At 40.5% G+C, this 20,340-nt stretch overlaps 1 protein-coding gene across 1 annotated transcript; it reads left to right on the forward strand.

The window, feature by feature from the left end:
- Positions 1-9,017: 9,017 nt before the first annotated feature.
- On the forward strand, positions 9,018-12,710 carry LOC124124385 (multimerin-2-like). Its single transcript, XM_046487528.2, has 2 exons — positions 9,018-9,921; positions 12,225-12,710. The coding sequence occupies exons 1-2, from the start codon at positions 9,051-9,053 to the stop codon at positions 12,644-12,646; spliced, it is 1,293 nt and encodes a 430-aa protein (XP_046343484.2). The 5' UTR covers positions 9,018-9,050; the 3' UTR covers positions 12,647-12,710.
- Positions 12,711-20,340: the final 7,630 nt, after the last annotated feature.

Below are 20,340 nucleotides of genomic sequence, written 5' to 3' on the forward strand. Positions count from 1 at the left end.
ACTCTCGCGTTAACCGGTGGTGGTACAGGTGGTAGCGGATCACCGCCTATGTCGGATGGTATAAAAGAGTGGATAAAAAAGCATTTAAAAGCATTAGGTTCAGCACTGGGAAAGCTCGCTGAGAAAGCCGCGGCCGCACTTCCCCGTATAATAGGGAGTGTTGTTTCCTGGCTATTGAATCTATTAGCTAAGACCACCACTTGGCTTAGTCAAAACTTGTGGGCACTGATCGTAGCAATTGCAGGGCTGTTGTAAGTATCCGCTAAGAACTATTTAACCAAATCAGTTCGCTAAGAACTATTTATCCAAATCACTTCGCTAACCAAATCATGAGTAAACCAGCCGCGACTCCACCTAATACAAGCGCTGTTTTTTCATCGATATGTTGTTGATTTTTAGCTGCAATATGCGGTGGCACTTGTGTTTGTGCGTTAGTAGATGGTTGAGCGATAGTTGGTGTTTGCGGCTTGACCATTCCCTTTTCGCCCGTGATTGTTTGCGTTATTAATTTGACGTTAATATCTGAATTAATACCTGGTTTTTGTTGATCGGAAGCAATAACAATTTTATTATTATAACCTATCACTTGACCGATCTTAAGTTCCATATTACTCGGAGACATGCATAATCCCGGCGCATAAACGAAGTGCACTTTTGATTGAGCGTACTGTAATACATCTTGAAAACGCTTTATAGACGATGGTATGTCAACTGGTGAATTAATGGCGTCCCCCACGTTTGCGACAAACTGTTTTTGCGCATCGAACGCCGTCCCAGAACCGATAATGGACGTTCGTGTTTGCGATTGTGCACTGAGAATTGCCCATACATAAGTTCTTGTCGATTCATTAACTCTTTCAAATCCTGGGTTAGTAAAATTATTTTCCGTTTTTTCATTAAGAAATTCATTCCAAGCGTCTGTTGTATCGTTTGGATGCACAAACTTTGTAACAGTATAAGGCAAGCCACTCTTAAAACTCATAATATCTTCCCTCCAATCATTAATTAAAATTTGCCAGTTGTTATACCAATTATGAGTTTTTAAGAAAATATTATGTAATCTTACATAAAGTTTGCTTCTATGCGACCACCTAAGTGTATCTACTGGGTTTTTTACCATTTCTTTAGCTAAAATATCACTTTCTTCTTTAACAGTTTTTTGTCCACTGTATGGAACACCTAGACCATGGCTAGCTCCTTTAATGCGCCAATCTTTACTCGAAGAAACATTAAATTCATTACAAATACGTTCAAAGGCCCTCTTTTCATAATGATTATTTGTGGAATTCCACGCTGGATCCAGCGGTAACGGAGCATTAATTTCTTTAAGTATACGTCTAATCTGATAGTACACGTGAAATAATATAGCAGACTTATATAGTTTAAATCCTGGGGCATTAACAGATATGCCACATCCCGTTGTGGCACACCATTCGGCAAAGTTTAACTGATTCTGCCAAAATTGCATCGGATTGTGAAACCAATCGTGCACCATTTTATCGCTAGTTGCCGTGACTCTGTAATTTTAAAAATATCGTGTAATTTAACGGTAACCTCAGCACCAGAGGCAGTTACTATAATCGATTGATGAGTAATGTAAGTTGATTTCATATTTAAGTTATGATATAGTATCATTGTATATTTAATATGTATGTTACACTCCCGGGAATAACAAATGGTCAGTCTATTGAACTGCTTTATACTGTATCGATAACTCGGATGGACAACTCGAGTAGCTATCTGTGATGTAACGTATTACCCACGGTGGGCCAATATAAGTGGATCAAAAGGTAATAATATTGTGACTATAACAGATAAACAAAATCTTATTGAAAAAACCATTACTATACCTTATGGGTATTACAGTATATGTTCACTCAATGATGAAATTTTTAAGCCTAATGGAATTAGTCTAACACATGATGAGTCGAATGGGACAGTGAAAATCGACACTGGAGAAAAAGGTGTATGGATTGACATGAACTTATCAGCTACACTTGGATTTACATGGGCAGTAGGATCATCACATTCGGGTGTATTATTATTCAGGGCAACATCTGATGGAGATACATTACCCAATCTAGCTCCCTATAAAGAGTTGTGCATCCATCTTGATCAAATACGCACGACGGATAATATTCAACTAGAAAGTCCTTCAACTCTGCTCAGATCTGTTCCAGTGAAAAATGAAAAATACAATAGCGTTAGAACGGAATCTTTCTCATCATTACAATATAAAAAATTAAAGCGGGGTATTATTTCAGACCTCAAAATTTCTGTATTAGATGTAAAACACCAACCTGTACATATAGGATACTTAAGTGTAACACTCCATATTATAAATAATGGTCGATGCATCAGGCACTGGAACGCTCAGACAATGTAATACAATTGCGCTTTCTGATCTCGGAGACACAGAAGGATTCGGTAAACCCGGTACCGATGGTAAGTTATACGCTTTACACTTACACGATAATGTATACAAGCGGAAAGAAGTTACATTCACGGGTAATCTAGATGATTTAAGCGATGTCGATGTTAGTAGACTAATTAAAAACACTTCGTATAATATTACTCGCAACGACGATAATAAATGGACTATGGTCGACGCAAACATCGAGTGGCTAATGAATATCGTCATTACCCCACCTTATGCGATGATGGGTAAGGGACATAATTTAACTAAGATAATAAATAGTGGCATCGTACTCGTGGCTTATATCCCATCAAAACGAAAAAGTGTGTTAGTCACTTTTCTGCCAGAAGACCCAGGTCATATGTTATATAGTCGTCCGGCAGTAAAAAATGTTACTTTAAATTTGGTTACTGAATTCGATGATATTAAAGTTAACCTGAGTGCAATACCTAATATTTCCACGCTTATTATTGAAGTCTTGTTCGGAGATGCACCGGTAGATGCCTTCGAAATATTACCAGGTCTATCGTTTAAATGGCTCAAGAAACACCAACGTCAACGTTGCAGTATTATTCATATCGGAGCATCGCCCGTTGCAACCCTCGAGGGGGTCCAAATTATTAAAAGTGGTAGTATTTCTTTTACTAAGATATTCTTGCCGTATAATATTAATTTAATAAGGTTGATGTATACTCTCAAAACATTTAAGCAAGACCAACTGAAGGCTATTATATGATCGTAATATACACTATGAGTTTATATCCAGCGCTCGATGAAGCAATTGAAAAGATGAAAACTGTTGATGGATTTCGATTTCATCAAATAAGCGACATAAAACGTCGAATAGAGAAGGATAGGGAGTTGAGACTTGGATTGTATAAAAAGTATCGCAGAGCCGTGAATGCTCTGGACGGAGTTGAGACCGCTCTTGTAGCAGCTGGCATGGGACTCGGTGTAGCGGTTGTCGGTTTACTATCAACTATAATCGCCGGGCCTATCGTGCTCGGCATGGAAATAGCCGCTGGAGTCTCGGGACTGGCAGGAAAAGCGATAAAATTCATTTCTCGTAGGTTACAAAAGAAAGCATTAAAACACGATAGTATTCGGATACTCGCCGAAGCAAAGTTGAACAGCATTGAGGATCATATTTCGACAGCAATGGTCGATTGTAAGATATCCGAGGATGAGTTTCGTTTAGTGCTGTCGGAACTCACCAAATACAACGCAATGAAGCAGGTGATTCGATCAAAATCTCATAAGACCAGTGGTATTAGCAAAGACGAGAAAAAAAAGTTCATAGAACTGGGGAGGCAACAAGCGCGTCAATTATTCCGTGCCAAAACCAAAAAACTGGTTGGACATTAAAAATAGATTGTTTACTATCGTAAGATCACATTTAGACAAATGCTTACATAAATATATATAATAATGGAGAATTACAACACAACAATCGATAAAGCTATTAAATGGAGAGAATTACCACAAGGCTTTTATTATATCAGTGATGTCAAACCAACCAAATACGGTTATCAATTGTTTCTTATCAATTGACAAGAAGAGTGTAATTATATAGTCTGGTCTCCTAGTAAAATGAACGAAGAACTTAATAAAAATGTTGAATATCGCTTTATCGATAAAAATAATAAAGAATATTTTTATTACCATTTAGGCTCATCTAAAGCAATGATTGGCCCCAGGTATTGGTGAGCTAGAGCCAATTTAACTTAATCTTATGACTATCATTGAATCGCATAATCATTTTGGCATAAAGAATGCCACCTGTAGTGGTGGTATAGGTATATAAATCCAGCTCCAGTGGAGTTGCGGCAGAACCATCATTACCTATACTACTAAGGGATTCCCATATAACTAGCAGCAGGTTAAGAACACACAGGTTGATCAAGTCATCTATAAATATTGAGAATTATCTTACATATTGTGAAAACAAAGCTTATTTCTCCAAACTTCGTCGAAGTAATCACAAACTAAAACTTGAAACCAACAACACCAACTTCATTTAAAAAAACGTCTCTGTGAAACATGAGATGTCTTAGAAGATGGGCAACATTATGCACTGTCTTGTATAAAATACAAACAAGAAAGGGAATCTCAAATAATTCTCATTTATGATTCTCCTATGTATCAGGAAGCAAAACACAAAACACATAGTCAGTTTGATTAATTCATGGTCAATGTAAATAGTTCAAAAGTATTTCTGTGCTTGAAAATGTCCGAGGTGATATTTCATTATCCCCGACGGATCGGAGCTCATTATACCGAAGAATCACCGTCCGACTTCCTGTATGTGCGAAAGTGACAGCGTGTCTCCACACCGGGAACAATGGCCACCCGGCCCCGTTGTACGTTCTGTCACGTGATTACCATTACTGTACCTTTACTAACCCCTTCTCTTGTATATATAACTACCTCCGTAAATTAGTCACAAGTACAGAGCGTCCTAATACATTTACCTCAATTACAAGACGTCAAAATGGCCGACACAATAAACGTGACGGGAGAAAATTCGGAAGTTGTAAATGAACCTGTGCGGTTACATGTCCTAGTCATTATTGATCAATTGGCCGATCATTGGAAGGTGACTTAAGATGTGTCGACAAGACACTAACTTTAAAGGTAAATTTATATATTGCTGTAGACAGACACTGTCAGGCTGGACATGGATCGAGTCGACGACACTACGATAGTTTGGATGTGCATTTCTTCGTTTTGTTCACTAGGATGGGGGCGTAGCGAGGATATTCGTGAACGATCATGCAGTCAAACTCTCTGACGTTTCTCAATGTATACGAAAACAAGATTAAAAAGTCTAAATGATCAGAAAGAACGCTTCTGTATGTATTCGTGCTGAGGAATTCTCAGGGGTTCCCCCAGGAATGTGGAAGTAGTCCATAAGTGTTTACGTCATTTGACGGTCTCGTGAAAAACGTATGAACGTCAATTTGTGTCGTCATACACTTATGAACGTTAGTTACTCGGTCATGTGACCGACCTCTCGTCCGATGGAAAAGTCGTATATCGTATAAACTTCAAATAACAAAAATATGAGTAATTGAAGACTGCAAATTTAAATTTTGCGAAGGAAAACTATTTACTGTCAAAACCAACATGAACTGCCACTGTACAGATGTTATACAGTGTTCCTTCGCTATTACGCTAGGTTATATTACGCGGTAAAGCATGGCTCCCAAAATGTACTCACATTTTTAATAAACCTTAGTTTTCCAATGACACGATGTCTTCCCCATCTCAAAAAATCTCAGCTAATCATTCAATATTGTTTACATTAAAAACACGAAATCGTGTGTGAAGTGATCGGAAGATCGCACAACTCACTGTAATTTACAGAAACCACGGTCAGATTACCGCTATTGGCGCCTTGAAACGAACTTTAGTTGACACAGAATTGATACATATATACTCACACGCAAAAGAAACGCAAGTCGAGTATGCAGTATACATGTTATTTATTTTCAACAGTAAAGACAAGAAATACTAATAGGGCAAGATTGACAAAAAATTGACTGAAGACAGTTTAATGGATTAAAAGGCAGATGACATAATTGATTTTTTCAAAATATTACTATTAATGTTAAGGGCTTACACAGTTTCGGGTCAATACCCAAAATGTCTGTCAATACCTGGTGTGACCACCATTAGCATTGATTACTGCCACACATCTCCTGTACATTGAGTGGATCAATTCAATTCTTTGTTTCAGTATAAAGGCCATAGGCCCACGTACAAATACTCATTGAAAAATACAGTATGAGGCAGATGACAGAGGGTATTAAGTGACAGTATTTCGGATTGCAAGTGCTTCCAGTATATACTTAACACAATTAGTTACAATACTAGTGCGGTTACAAGATAATAGAGTATTATATTTAAATAAGGTAGGATTGGAAGAGTAATAAATAGCTAGGTAAATACTTATTTCTTAAATATCTGTAACATTGGCAGACAAGCATAAAATGAAACTCATCTTCAATTTCCTGTAAATTACAATATCTGCACTGCCTATTACAGTACTCTATACCGCATCTTCTACCTAAATTTACCATCAATGGCAACTCGCCAATTCTTAACAAACAAAACATACGTCTATAATGACGGCTTGTGATTTCACAGAGATACTTTTCAACTGTTAGCAATGACTTATATTCCTTATACATTGATAATTTACGTATTTCACAAACTTTACAATACCAGTCCTGTTGGTTACAGTCTTTTAACCTTTGAATAAATGCATTAATAAAGAGGGTCTCATTACCAACTTCCTGCGAAATCCACACGTGGCCAAATCCATAACTGAATAATAGTCTTTTGACACAAGTTACCCATGTAGTGCGATTAACTTCATCTAAAGATTTCAGCATTAAATAACATTGCTTAGGGTATCTATAACTGGGTAAAGATAACAATTTTAACCAATATTTAATACATCTCTTGTGATAATCAATAAATAAGCCATATCTACCACATTCGCCAAGGGTAGCAACATTTGTAACATGACTTCCAATTCCAATAGTAAATTTACAGAATTTAATCTGAAATTTTTCAATTGCTCAGTGGATCAGACGATTTGTGAAGGCCCTATGGATCCTCCTGCACACATCCAGAGCAGCTGTGCGTAGTTCATCGGCAGTTGTAGGGACTGGGCGTACATTGTGCAGACGCCTTTGAACTTCATCCCACAAGTGTTCGATGGGGTTCAGATCAGGGCTGAGAGGGCTGGCCACGGTAAAACACAGATGTGTTTTTGCAGAAAGGCCATGGTAGCTCTGGCAACATGGGGACGAGCGTTGTCCTGCTGGGAAATGTGTTGTTGATGTTGTGCAAAAAATGGAACAACGTGGGGTCTGACGCCGTGTCCCCGACCTTGACCAACATTCGGAAAGCACATGGGTCCAGGTCTCGCATTAAGTCCAATCCCTGCCCATATCATGACGCTAGGTCCACCCCATGGATCCCTTTCCACAACGTTTCTGTCAGCGAAACTATCACCTCGACGCCGCCAAATTCTGACTCTTCTGTCTGCATGGGAGACACAAAAGCGACTTTCATCAGAGAAGATGACGTCTGTCGTGCACTTTCACTTGCAGTTAGGAACGGATGTCGCTGGTGTTGACGGGTAATCTGCCGATCTTGTCGAGGTGTGGTGACCCAAGAACGACCACTCCGAGGAAGGTCATCTATGGTCTGTGTAGCATTTTATCGATGCAGGAGACGGTAAATTGTGGTTATGGTAACGTTGAAATGACGGGCAACATCTTGGTCTGACTCTCCAGCTTCCAAACGTCCGATAGCCTGGTTTCTCTGAATTTGAGTTAGGCGTGGCATTGTTGACCAAGGAGTGGTAGGTCCAAGTTTTATACCCACAGTTCGTGACAGTTCGTTTTGAAATGGGTGCATGATACCCACATATTCATCGAAATGGTGCGTTTTGGCGATTCGTTTTTTTATTGCGTTTTTACTCGGGGCTTCCAAAATGCAACCAAAAATATTGATAACACCATCAGGTTTCACTACATGCTAAAACTCGTATCAATGTATGGTTCCGTGTTTGTTACCTATTTGCTTAGAACCACTTGCGTTTCTGTTGCGTGTGAGTATATCATAATTGCTATACTTTGACCCGTTAAAAGTCATATTTGAGGCCGTTTGACTATTAAATGTCAAAATAACGTATTCGCAATCGAAATACATGTAGCGCGGGTAGTCCCTGCGGTGACTGGCAAAATTGTTCCATAAGTAAAAATATCCGGCAATAGCAATCACCTGTACCTATTGCATCAAAATCATTTGAAGTTGTATCATTGGGTACTTTTTAGCTGAATCACCGATGAATGCGTGATGAAACGTGCATAAACGTGTATGTGTGTTGTGTTTTGTTTTAGCCAAGATGGCGGACGTTTCCGAGCGTAAACGTATATCACGAACAACGTATATAACGAACTGATTTCTCCGGTCCCTTGTAGTTCCTTATATCCATGTTCTACTGTATACATTTTAACGTGTGGGATGTGGTGAGCACTTTACGGTAATGCAACTGAATGGTATGCAACTAAAAGGCCAAATCACTGTGCACAGACAGAAAATTCGAGATCCAAATGTTCATTGTATAAATGTAAGCAAACATATTAATGAGTGCGGGAGTGGCCAATTTACTATTTTTCCGTTTTATAAATTGTTTAACAATGATACACATTTACGAATGAAATAAGACATGACATCAAAGTCAGTATGAGATCCCAAAAAAAATATTGACTGTCGCGTTTGACTATGTTTTACGTTTCTCTCTATTGTTACTTACTGTTTCGTGATGAGGCATAATGACGACAGAAATACTGCTATTGTGCGTCGCCTAGGACTACCTTATTATTTCATTACACCTAAAGAACCGTTGAGCGGCGAAAGTTCTTATGTGCTTAGTGGTGTTTTGACAGACACACATATAGGAACCCTGTTTTTCCAAGTGTTCAACAGCTGCCTCTTATTTGGAGCAGGACAGCGTTGTCAATGTCTTATCAATGGTTCGCCCGCGTGTCACTCTTCCCAGGTATTGGCGATTAGTCCTGAGATAGTGCTAGTGAAAGCCCTTTATCAGATCACGATGTGTGAGTTAACTTGGGTCTCGTTGCTCTTGGCTCTGCTCATGCCCCTTGGTGCAAGCCTTATTGTACCTATGTCAAAGCCAAACGGGGATGCAGATTTGATCAGTATCACAAGTCACGTGACTCTGATGGAACAGACGGTGAACAGTCTCGAGGCACGGTTCCAGACAACAAAAACAGAATTAACGACTGTGAAAGCCGACCTGAAAACAACGAGGACAGAATTATCCTCACTCCAACTCCTACACATTGATGCAGTGCGGGATCTCACAGTTACGCAGACACAATTGAATAATGCCTTGGCAGAACTACACACTGTGAAAGATGATCTTAAGAAAGCTGAGTCAGAATTAGCACTGGTAAAATTACAATCTTTAAATCTTTCAGAGTTGACGAACCTGAAGACTGAGCTGAAAACTGTCCGAACTGAGCTCTCAGCTGCAAGATCTGAATCTAACGGGACCTCGTCTGAGCAGAGGTCTATCAAACGTGAACTTGCACGACTAACTTCCAACGTGAAGGCACAACACGCACTGATAAATGAAACCGTTTTGGATGCAATCAGTTCTGACGTTAAGTCAAATTTGGCTGAAATAGTATTATTAAAATCGGAGCTTTCACTGACCCGGGCTGACACGAACAAAACTGCGTGTGAAGTAGAGATTATTCAGGACTACCTGAATTCCTCATCTGTAGCGGTTGGTGATTTGGAAAAAGAACTAACGTCCCTGATAGAAATTATGGACAATGCTACCCTCGAGGCGAACACAACACAGGGCGAAGTCAGTCAGTTGATGAAAGGCCTCCATGACCTGGGACAAAGTGTCGAGGACCACAGTAACACACTGAATAACATTTCCTTTTCCATAGGTGAGTATACATGTACATTATCAGCTAGAACCTGTGTGGATGGCGTATTTGAGGTGGTGGTTTGTATACAATTGCAACTCGTCAAAGGTATTGCGACACCAAGATTTTGTTTATAATGAGAAAGGAGATTGGTAAGGAGAAGCCAGAAAGCGACATAAAAGCAATCAAAAGTGTCAAATGTCATGAATAGTAGGAAAAGATGAGCATTAGCTATGATAAAAAAGCAACCTTATTCACCAGAGAAGGACTGTAATTAGGGATAAATAGAGGACGTGTAAGTATGGTAACTGTCAGGAATGAGATTGACAGTAACTGTTAACGCGTACGTATCTTAGCAACACTGTACCCATGTCACAGTTAAATAATTACTGTAAGTCAATATCTGGTGCAGCCACTCCGTTCACAGATGACATATGTAAGGCGTCTCCTCATCGTCATATCAGACGCCTGATCCTCAACTTAGGGATGTATTGCCATACCTCAAGCAATGCCTGTGTCAATTCTTGGCGATACTGTACTGGAGGGTTCCTGATGTAACCCTTCACCCCAACCTATCACATTGATGCTCGATTGGATTCGAGAAGGCCAAGGCAATGTCTCGATGGCGTTGATCTGGATAAAGTTAACTCAGCTTGTGCTCGGTGGGGTCGGGCATTGTCGTCCATGAAGACAGGACGGGTGGCAAGTGCATGGTTAGGAAAAAGAGGCACAACAACGCCGTTATCTTGGTACCTTTGTCCATTTAATGTCCCCTGAACTGTGACCACATCCAAGGAGCAACATCCCCATAACATGACTGAACCGCCAAAATATGCCACTTTTTCCTTGATTTTGCGCTGATGATAAGATGTTCCTCGTTGGCACCAGAAACGAGTTTGGTGCAATATAAACCGACTCTGGTCAGACTAATGAATCCATGACCTCAAGTGCCAGTGTCAGTGTACTCGAGCCTGACACCAGGGAACATGGTCTGGCAGGTGTTGGGGTGAGATGAGTGGACGTTTTACTAGTCATCGGACCTCACCGGCACCGGTCTTCCGTGGACGTTCTAATCACGGCAAGTCCAGTAAAGGTGTGTTTTCTAACTTGTCGACTGATTACAGGTATGATTAACAAAGTAGCAATATCCCGCCATGACATGCCAGGCTGGGCAGTAAAGGTGGCTACCATTCTACAGTCAGATGATGTGTCAACACACAGTGTAGCATTTGAAAATCTCTACATTGGAAATGAACTCGCGATTACACTTCAAATTTGGTGGTGCTATACATTTGACGATAGGCGATATTCGTTTTGATCACGAATGGGTGTGTTGTGCTTGTGTGGATAATGTACCGTTGTGCTGTATTTGTGTGGATCACAATGGACGTGTGGTACTTGTGTGGATGATGTGCTGGAGGGAGGGCGGTATTTGTGTTGGTCACAAATGGACATGTGGTACTTGTGTGGGATGTACAGATGGGCGATATTCATGTGGATCACAATGGGCGTGTGGTACTTGTGTGGGATGTACAGATGGGCGATATTCATGTGGATCACGAAAGGGCGTGTGGTACTTGTGTGGGATGTACAGATGGGCGATATTCATGTGGATCACGAAAGGGCGTGTGGTACTTGTGTGGGATGTACAGATGGGCGATATTCATGTGGATCACAATGGGCGTGTGGTACTTGTGTGGGATGTACAGATGGGCGATATTCATGTGGATCACAATGGGCGTGTGGTACTTGTGTGGGATGTACAGATGGGCGATATTCATGTGGATCACAATGGGCGTGTGGTACTTGTGTGGGATGTACAGATGGGCGATATTCATGTGGATCACAATGGGCGTGTGGTACTTGTGTGGGATGTACAGATGGGCGATATTCATGTGGATCACACTGGGCGTGTGGTACTTGTGTGGGATGTACAGATGGGCGATATTCATGTGGATCACAATGGGCGTGTGGTACTTGTGTGGGATGTACAGATGGGCGATATTCATGTGGATCACAATGGGTGCGTGACATTGTTGTGACATGTATATTGGTGGATTGTACTTGTTCGTATGGTACATGTATATTGTTTGGTGGTAATCTTGAAGAAGGATTTCTTGCTGATTGTACAGGAAACGTCTGAAGTGAAGGCATTCGGCCTTATTACTGTGTTTTTGTCACATATCTCTAACACTTACCTGTGAATCTGAAATAGGCTACTGCATTTGTTTACTGCATGAGAGATATTTGATCAGGGATGTTGTACAATTGACAATACATTCAATGCATTATTCACTCACACAAATTGTCATCTACTGATCTAGATCGTCTTGAAACAGCTGTTGCATTCCAAGCTAGTCCCAGTGCCTACTACTTTGACGTAAAAGACACCGAGAAACTTATTTTCGACTCGGCCCTCTACAACCTCGGAGATAGTTATGACGGCAAGACCGGGCTCTTCACCGCGCCTGTACATGGGACGTTCATATTCTGGGCTGGTGCCAGCTCCTTTGGGAAGAACACCCGAGTCACAATCAGACTAAATCTGAATCACAACCGCCATGGCTACTTGGCACAGGGAACGGGCATCTCCAATAACAATTCCACGGAAAGTACCGCTTCTGTTATCACAACCGCCCAGTTAAGGAGAGGTGATGTTGTTTGGCTGGAGAAGTACGGTGGCACTGACCGACTCTTTGGCACCCAAGAATCATACTTTGGCGGGGTACTCTTGCACCACTACTAGTACAATCAACACTGACTATCATTTTAGAAATAAAGATGTTACTAGTAGTGTTACATTTGAGAAATCATGGTATTACTATTGTATGTGAAAAATGTGACAGGTTCTGTTAAATCACGCAAATTGATTGATGTATGATTGCTTGTTTGTTGTTAAGCGCCAGCAATGCGGCTTTTAAGTAATCGAGTCTTGACGAGACTGACCTGCGATTTATATCACAAGCAACGTCTCACATCGTCGGGGTACGATGACATTCTGACAACCCCACACATTAATTCGCCTTTTATAACAAGCATACATGTAGGTTGCTGGGCATCGGTGCTGACCTGGAAACCTCACAGGGTACAAACTGCCTGAATCAAAACTGACTCATACCACATTCCAAAACTGACAATCTTTAGACTGTTGTTGTTATAGCAGGCTTTCATATTGTCCTGTGGTAACTTTATATTATCCCTGCAACTGCAGTAACATGCAGAGGTCTAGTTCGGAAATTCTTCAAGTTTGATATTGGTCATTAAGACAATGTTCTTTCAAATGACTAACTCAAATGGACTGAACCCTAACTATTTCAGAACTAAGATACATAACTGCAAACAACAACAAGTGTATGCCTTCACTCCACTCTTCATTTCAAAGCAGTAAATCCTGATAATATTTCGAGAGTCTAATGAATCTCTCCAATGCACCTAGATTTGGTCTGTCTAACTCCCTACTCACGCATGGCTGCTGAAACAGTTAATTAGTTTTCCTACCACCTAACATGCATATCAAGCCTTGGAACTTTGAAATATCGTGACGCAAACTATGAAATGAGCTAAAGTCTTGTCACAAGTTTAGTAAAACACCTAACTAACCAGCCATAGGAGTATCGTGAAAACTCCAAACTAATCACTATACAATATATATGTGGAACCACAATCTCATGAAATACGTTCTATTAATCTTCATCAGGAACGTCTGGAGGTTTCCGTTTCCTCATTAAAACGCCATCATATGAGAAGAAACAAACAAGTACCTGAGCAGACTCAGAGGTCATCCTGCGTTAATATGACCTGCGTCCAAGGGTACAGGATCAGCGTTCTAAATATGAGCAGTATAAAGTACAAAAGTAGTCTCATTTGAAGAAAACGTAGAAGTGAATGATCCATTAAAGTACCAACAAGATAATGATTGGTATCAGCACATGAAGCAAATATTTTAAGAGATAGGCCATGGGCTACTTAGGTCCACCATGCAAATTAGCATTGAAGATATAGGGATTAACTAACAACCTGTTTCCATAATATTCATCGAGGTACCCTAGAATCGCAATTTCGCGATTCTCGTCGAGCTTCATTTTTAGACCCAAGCAAACAAGGTCCTTAGAAGGCTTCCCATATCGTAAATTTCAATGTATTATAATACTGTATAATAAAAATGTATCAACATAAAGCTGAAGGTATTGTGGTTGCAATGATGCCATTTCCATTTGGATGACATAGACAATTTATTAAACTTTTAGTTTATATAACGTAACTTTGTATATTCGCTCTATGCGGATCACTCTAATTTTCCACAATTTCTGTTTTATACAAATGTACAAATGTTCTTTGGAGATATTCACACAAACAATTAAAGGCAAGAATCTTGTGTTATTTAACTTTAGTTTGCCACAACAATGAAGATATGATATGAAGTAATCGTAATCGGAATTCAAACTGCGCATACTTACGTGGTACCCCAAAGTACCACCATTCAGATTGGAAATGTACTTATGATATACATGTAATGCTTATGTATCAGAGCTAGATACATGAAACCCCGCTGATTGGTGGATGCTTATAAACAAAAACAATGGATACTATCATCCATTCTTGTGTTTATTGAATATTTTTAATTTTCAGATTGGCCAGGTCATACACTGCATTCTTTATTTAGGTTTTGTTCTTTGCAGCGCCAACCAAAGCAACAGGCTAAACTTTATTCTTTAACTGTTATCACCAACCATGTTTAATTATGTATAAGATTAAGTCTTGATTGAACCCAGACAAACATAAAACAAGTGGATGAAGAATACATTGACTTATGTGTATGACAGGATAATGCAGATTGATGCACCCTCGTGTTTGGTTCAATGCTAAGACATGGATCAGCCGAAACATTGGTAAGTCCTTACCAACAAACAACTCAACGCCTGAAACTGGGGTAAAGAGGGGCGTTCCTTTGGCACGCCAGAAACCTATGTTTGTGGGTTCCAATCCCGGTTCACCCCGAATATGTTTCTAGGTTTGTCAGCATCATACCCGTGCTCGTGGATTTCACCGAAGTGGTAAACGTCTAAGACCTGCATCACTTCAGGCTTTCTTCCCACATTAAACTGACAAGCCCTAAAGCCGTGATATAACTTGAATTCTGTTCAAAGCTGCGTTCAACTCATCCCTTTCACTCACTCACCCACTCACTCACTGAAACTGGTAGAGTTATCTTGACATCAACTGTCACCAAACCTGTCACAAGAAGTGACTGCAAATTAACAAAATGGAGTCTCGACGTAATTCCACAGATACCCTCCAAATTGAACATCTGAGTTAGCAGAAGAAACATAAAAACGCCCCCTAACAACAAAGACTGGAGTACCCCTGTGTCTCTCAGTACAGTAATGGGTCGCAATGTGAGACTGTGAAGGATGAATGACTTTGCCGGTTAGACCAAGTAAGCATGTTGATCAAAATCCTGGAAGACGTGCAACGATATCAGTATAGTCCATCAGAGATACTTCATTGTTCAAAAGATTTCCTTCTCGCGTCTAAAACCCTGAACCACTCCCTCAATCCATGTTGTTGTGTCTACCCAAATATTGTCCACTTGATTCAGCGGCACAAGAGGAAGTTCTTTAGCTCGGCTGGCCATTTGACAAAACTCTCCATGTTCCTTGTATTCTGAAGGGTGGACATATATCCTAACGAACGTGGTGATGAATACATGATGTCTGCATAGCAGAAGTGTTTCAGGTTAGATCTTCTGACGAAAATCGGGATTCATTTGTCATTCCCTTGGTCTGCTATCAAGAAGTTGCGATTTGTCACAGCAACTGTAGTAGACCAGTCTCCCTTCAGGTGAATGTCGGCCCGTGTCTGGGCAACTTGGGTTCTTACGACGCTCTCTGTCGGTGATGTCCGCATTGTATCAAAGTGTTGGGGGTTGGGGTGTTTCTTTGAAGTTCCTCACTGACTTGAGTGGATTTACGTGTCCACCAGTCGTAGAAGGCACTGCAGTTCGATGTGCAGAGTTGCGTCCCCTGGACACGCCAGAAACCTATGATTGTGGGTTCGAATCCCGGTTCACCAAGATTATGTTTCTCGCCCCATACCCACGCTCGTTGGTTTCACGAAGTGGTAAACGTCTAAGACCTGCATGCCTTCGGGATTTCTTCCAACATCAAGCTGACGCGCCGTGATATAACTAGAAAACTGTTAAACCCAACTCACCCACTAACTTACTGACTGACCTGATCTGTCCTGAGGTCGGCAAGCTCATCTCTACACATGCAGGGTACTAGCGTGGTCTCTGAACGGGCTTGTTGAAATCATCCACATCATGGAGATAAGCGGTGTTTTGATGGCAATGTAGAGTTGGACCATGGTTCACAAGCAAATCATTAATTGTATGCAGTGTCCCCTTACATGTTCTCCGATACACACATCTATATTTCATAGAGTACCATACTTGTAGCAACCATGATTTGCACATTTACCACCATGATACACACATCTACCACCATGATACACACATCTTCCACCTTGATACATCTACCACAATGATATCCACATCTACCACCACGATACAAACATCTACCACCATGATACACACATCTACCACCATGATACACACATCTACTACCATGATACACACATCAACTACCATGATACACACATCTAACTCCAAGATACACACATCTAGCACCATGATACACACATCTACCACCAAGATACACACGTCTACCACAATGATACACGAATGTATAACCACGATACACACATCCCCACCATGATACACACATCTCCCACCATGATACATACATATACTACCATGATATGCACATCTAACACCAAGATACACACATCTAGCACCATGATACACACATCTACCACCAAGATACACACGTCTACCACCATGATACACGAATGTATAACCACGATACACACATTAACCACCATGATACACACATATACTACCATGATATGCACATCTAACATCATGATACACATATCTACCACCATGATAAACACATATACCACAACGATACACACATCTAACACCACGATAAGCACATCTACCACAACGATACACACATCTACCACATCGATACACACATCAACCACCACGATAAACACATCTACCACCACGATACACATATCAACCACCACGATACAAACATCTACCCCCATGATACAAACATCTACCACCATGATACACATATCTACCACCCAGATACAGACATCTACCATCATGATATGCACATCTACCATCAAGAAACACACATCTACCATCATGATATGCACATCTACCATCAAGAAACACACATCTACCATCATGATACACACATATACCACAACGATACACACATCTACCACCAAGATACACACATCTACCGCCATGATACACACATCAACCCCCATGATATTAAAATCTACCAGAATGTTCCAAATATCTAGCCCCACGACAAACACATCTACCACCACGAAACACATATCAACCACCCAGAAACAAACATCTACCACCATGATACACACATCTACCAGCATTATATGAACATCTACCACCACGATACACACATCTACCACCATGATACACACATCTACCAACATGATATGCACATCTACTACCATGATACACACAACTAACACAATGATACACACATCTACCACCATGATACACACATCTACCACCAAGATACACACGTCTACCACCATGATACACGAATGTATAACCACGATACACACATCGACCACCATGATACATACATATACTACCATGATATGCACATCTAACACCAAGATACACACATCTAGCACCATGATACACACATCTACCACCAAGATACACACGTCTACCACCATGATACACGAATGTATAGCCACGATACACACATCTCCCACCATGATACATACATATACTACCATGATATGCACATCTAACATCATGATACACGTATCTACCACCATAATACACACATCTTTCACCATGATACACACATCTACCACCAAGATACACACATCTATAACCATGATACACACATCTACCACCATGATACACACTTCTACTACCATGATACACACATATACCACCATAATATGCACATCTACCATCATGAAACACACACCTAGCACCATGATACACACATCTACCACCAAGATACACATGCCTACCACCATGATACACGAATGTATAACCACGATACACACATCTCCCACCATGATGCACACATATACTACCATGATATGAACATCTAACACCATAATACACACATCTTTCACCATGATACACACATCTATGACCAAGATACACACATCTAGCACCATGATACACACATCTACCACCAAGATACACACGTCTACCACCATGATACACGAATGTAAAACCACGATACACACATCTCCCACCATGATACACACATATACTACCATGGTATGCACATCTAACACCAGGATACACACATCTAGCACCATAATACACACATCTACCATCAAGAAACACACATCTACCATCATGATACACACATATACCACAACGATACACACATCTACCACCAAGATACACACATCTACCACCATGATACACACATCAACCCCCATGATACAAAAATCTACCAGAATGTTCCAAATATCTAGCCCCACGACAAACACATCTACCACCACGAAACACATATCAACCACCCAGAAACAAACATCTACCACCATGATACACACATCTACCAGCATTATATGAACATCTACCACCACGATACACACATCTACCACCATGATACACACATCTACCAACATGATATGCACATCTACTACCATGATACACACAACTAACACAATGATACACACATCTACCACCATGATACACACATCTACCACCAAGATACACACGTCTACCACCATGATACACGAATGTATAACCACGATACACACATCGACCACCATGATACATACATATACTACCATGATATGCACATCTAACACCAAGATACACACATCTAGCACCATGATACACACATCTACCACCAAGATACACACGTCTACCACCATGATACACGAATGTATAGCCACGATACACACATCTCCCACCATGATACACACATATACTACCATGATATGCACATCTAACATCATGATACACGTATCTACCACCATAATACACACATCTTTCACCATGATACACACATCTACCACCAAGATACACACATCTATAACCATGATACACATATCTACCACCATGATACACACATCTACTACCATGATACACACATATACCACCATAATATGCACATCTACCATCATGAAACACACACCTAGCACCATGATACACACATCTACCACCAAGATACACATGCCTACCACCATGATACACGAATGTATAACCACGATACACACATCTCCCACCATGATGCACACATATACTACCATGATATGAACATCTAACACCATAATACACACATCTTTCACCATGATACACACATCTATGACCAAGATACACACATCTAGCACCATGATACACACATCTACCACCAAGATACACACGTCTACCACCATGATACACGAATGTAAAACCACGATACACACATCTCCCACCATGATACACACATATACTACCATGGTATGCACATCTAACACCAGGATACACACATCTAGCACCATAATACACACATCTACCACCAAGATACACACGTCTACCACCATGATACACGAATGTTTAACCACGATACACACATCTCCCACCATGATACACACATATACTACCATGATATGCACATCTAACATCATGATACACACATATACCACCATAATACACACATCTTTCACCATGATACACACATCTACCACCAAGATACACACATCCATAACCATGATACACACATCTACCACCATAATACACATATCTACTACCATGATACAAACATCGACCACCATGATACACACATCAACTACCATGATGCACACATCTACCACCAAGATACACACATCTATAACCATGATACACACATCTACCACCATAATACACATATCTACTACCATGATACACACATCGACCACCATGATACACACATCAACTACCATGATGCACACATCTAACACCAAGATACACACATCTCAAACCATGATACACACATCTACCACCATGATACAAACATCTACAACCATGTTACACACATAATCCATGGTGCTACACACATCTAACACCAAGATATGCACATCTACCATCATGATACATACACCTATCACCATGATACACACATCTACCAGCATGACATGCATATCTACCACCTTGATACACACATCAACCACAATGATATGCACATCTACCATCAAGAGACACACCTCTATCACCATGATACACACATTTACCACCATGATACACACATCAACCACAATGATATGCACATCTACCATCAAGATACACACCTCTACCGCCATGATACACACATATACCACAACGATACACAAATC

Source organism: Haliotis rufescens, unplaced genomic scaffold (assembly GCF_023055435.1).
Source record: "Haliotis rufescens isolate VD_foot unplaced genomic scaffold, xgHalRufe1.0.p SCAF_4, whole genome shotgun sequence".
Lineage (NCBI taxonomy): Eukaryota > Metazoa > Mollusca > Gastropoda > Lepetellida > Haliotidae > Haliotis > Haliotis rufescens.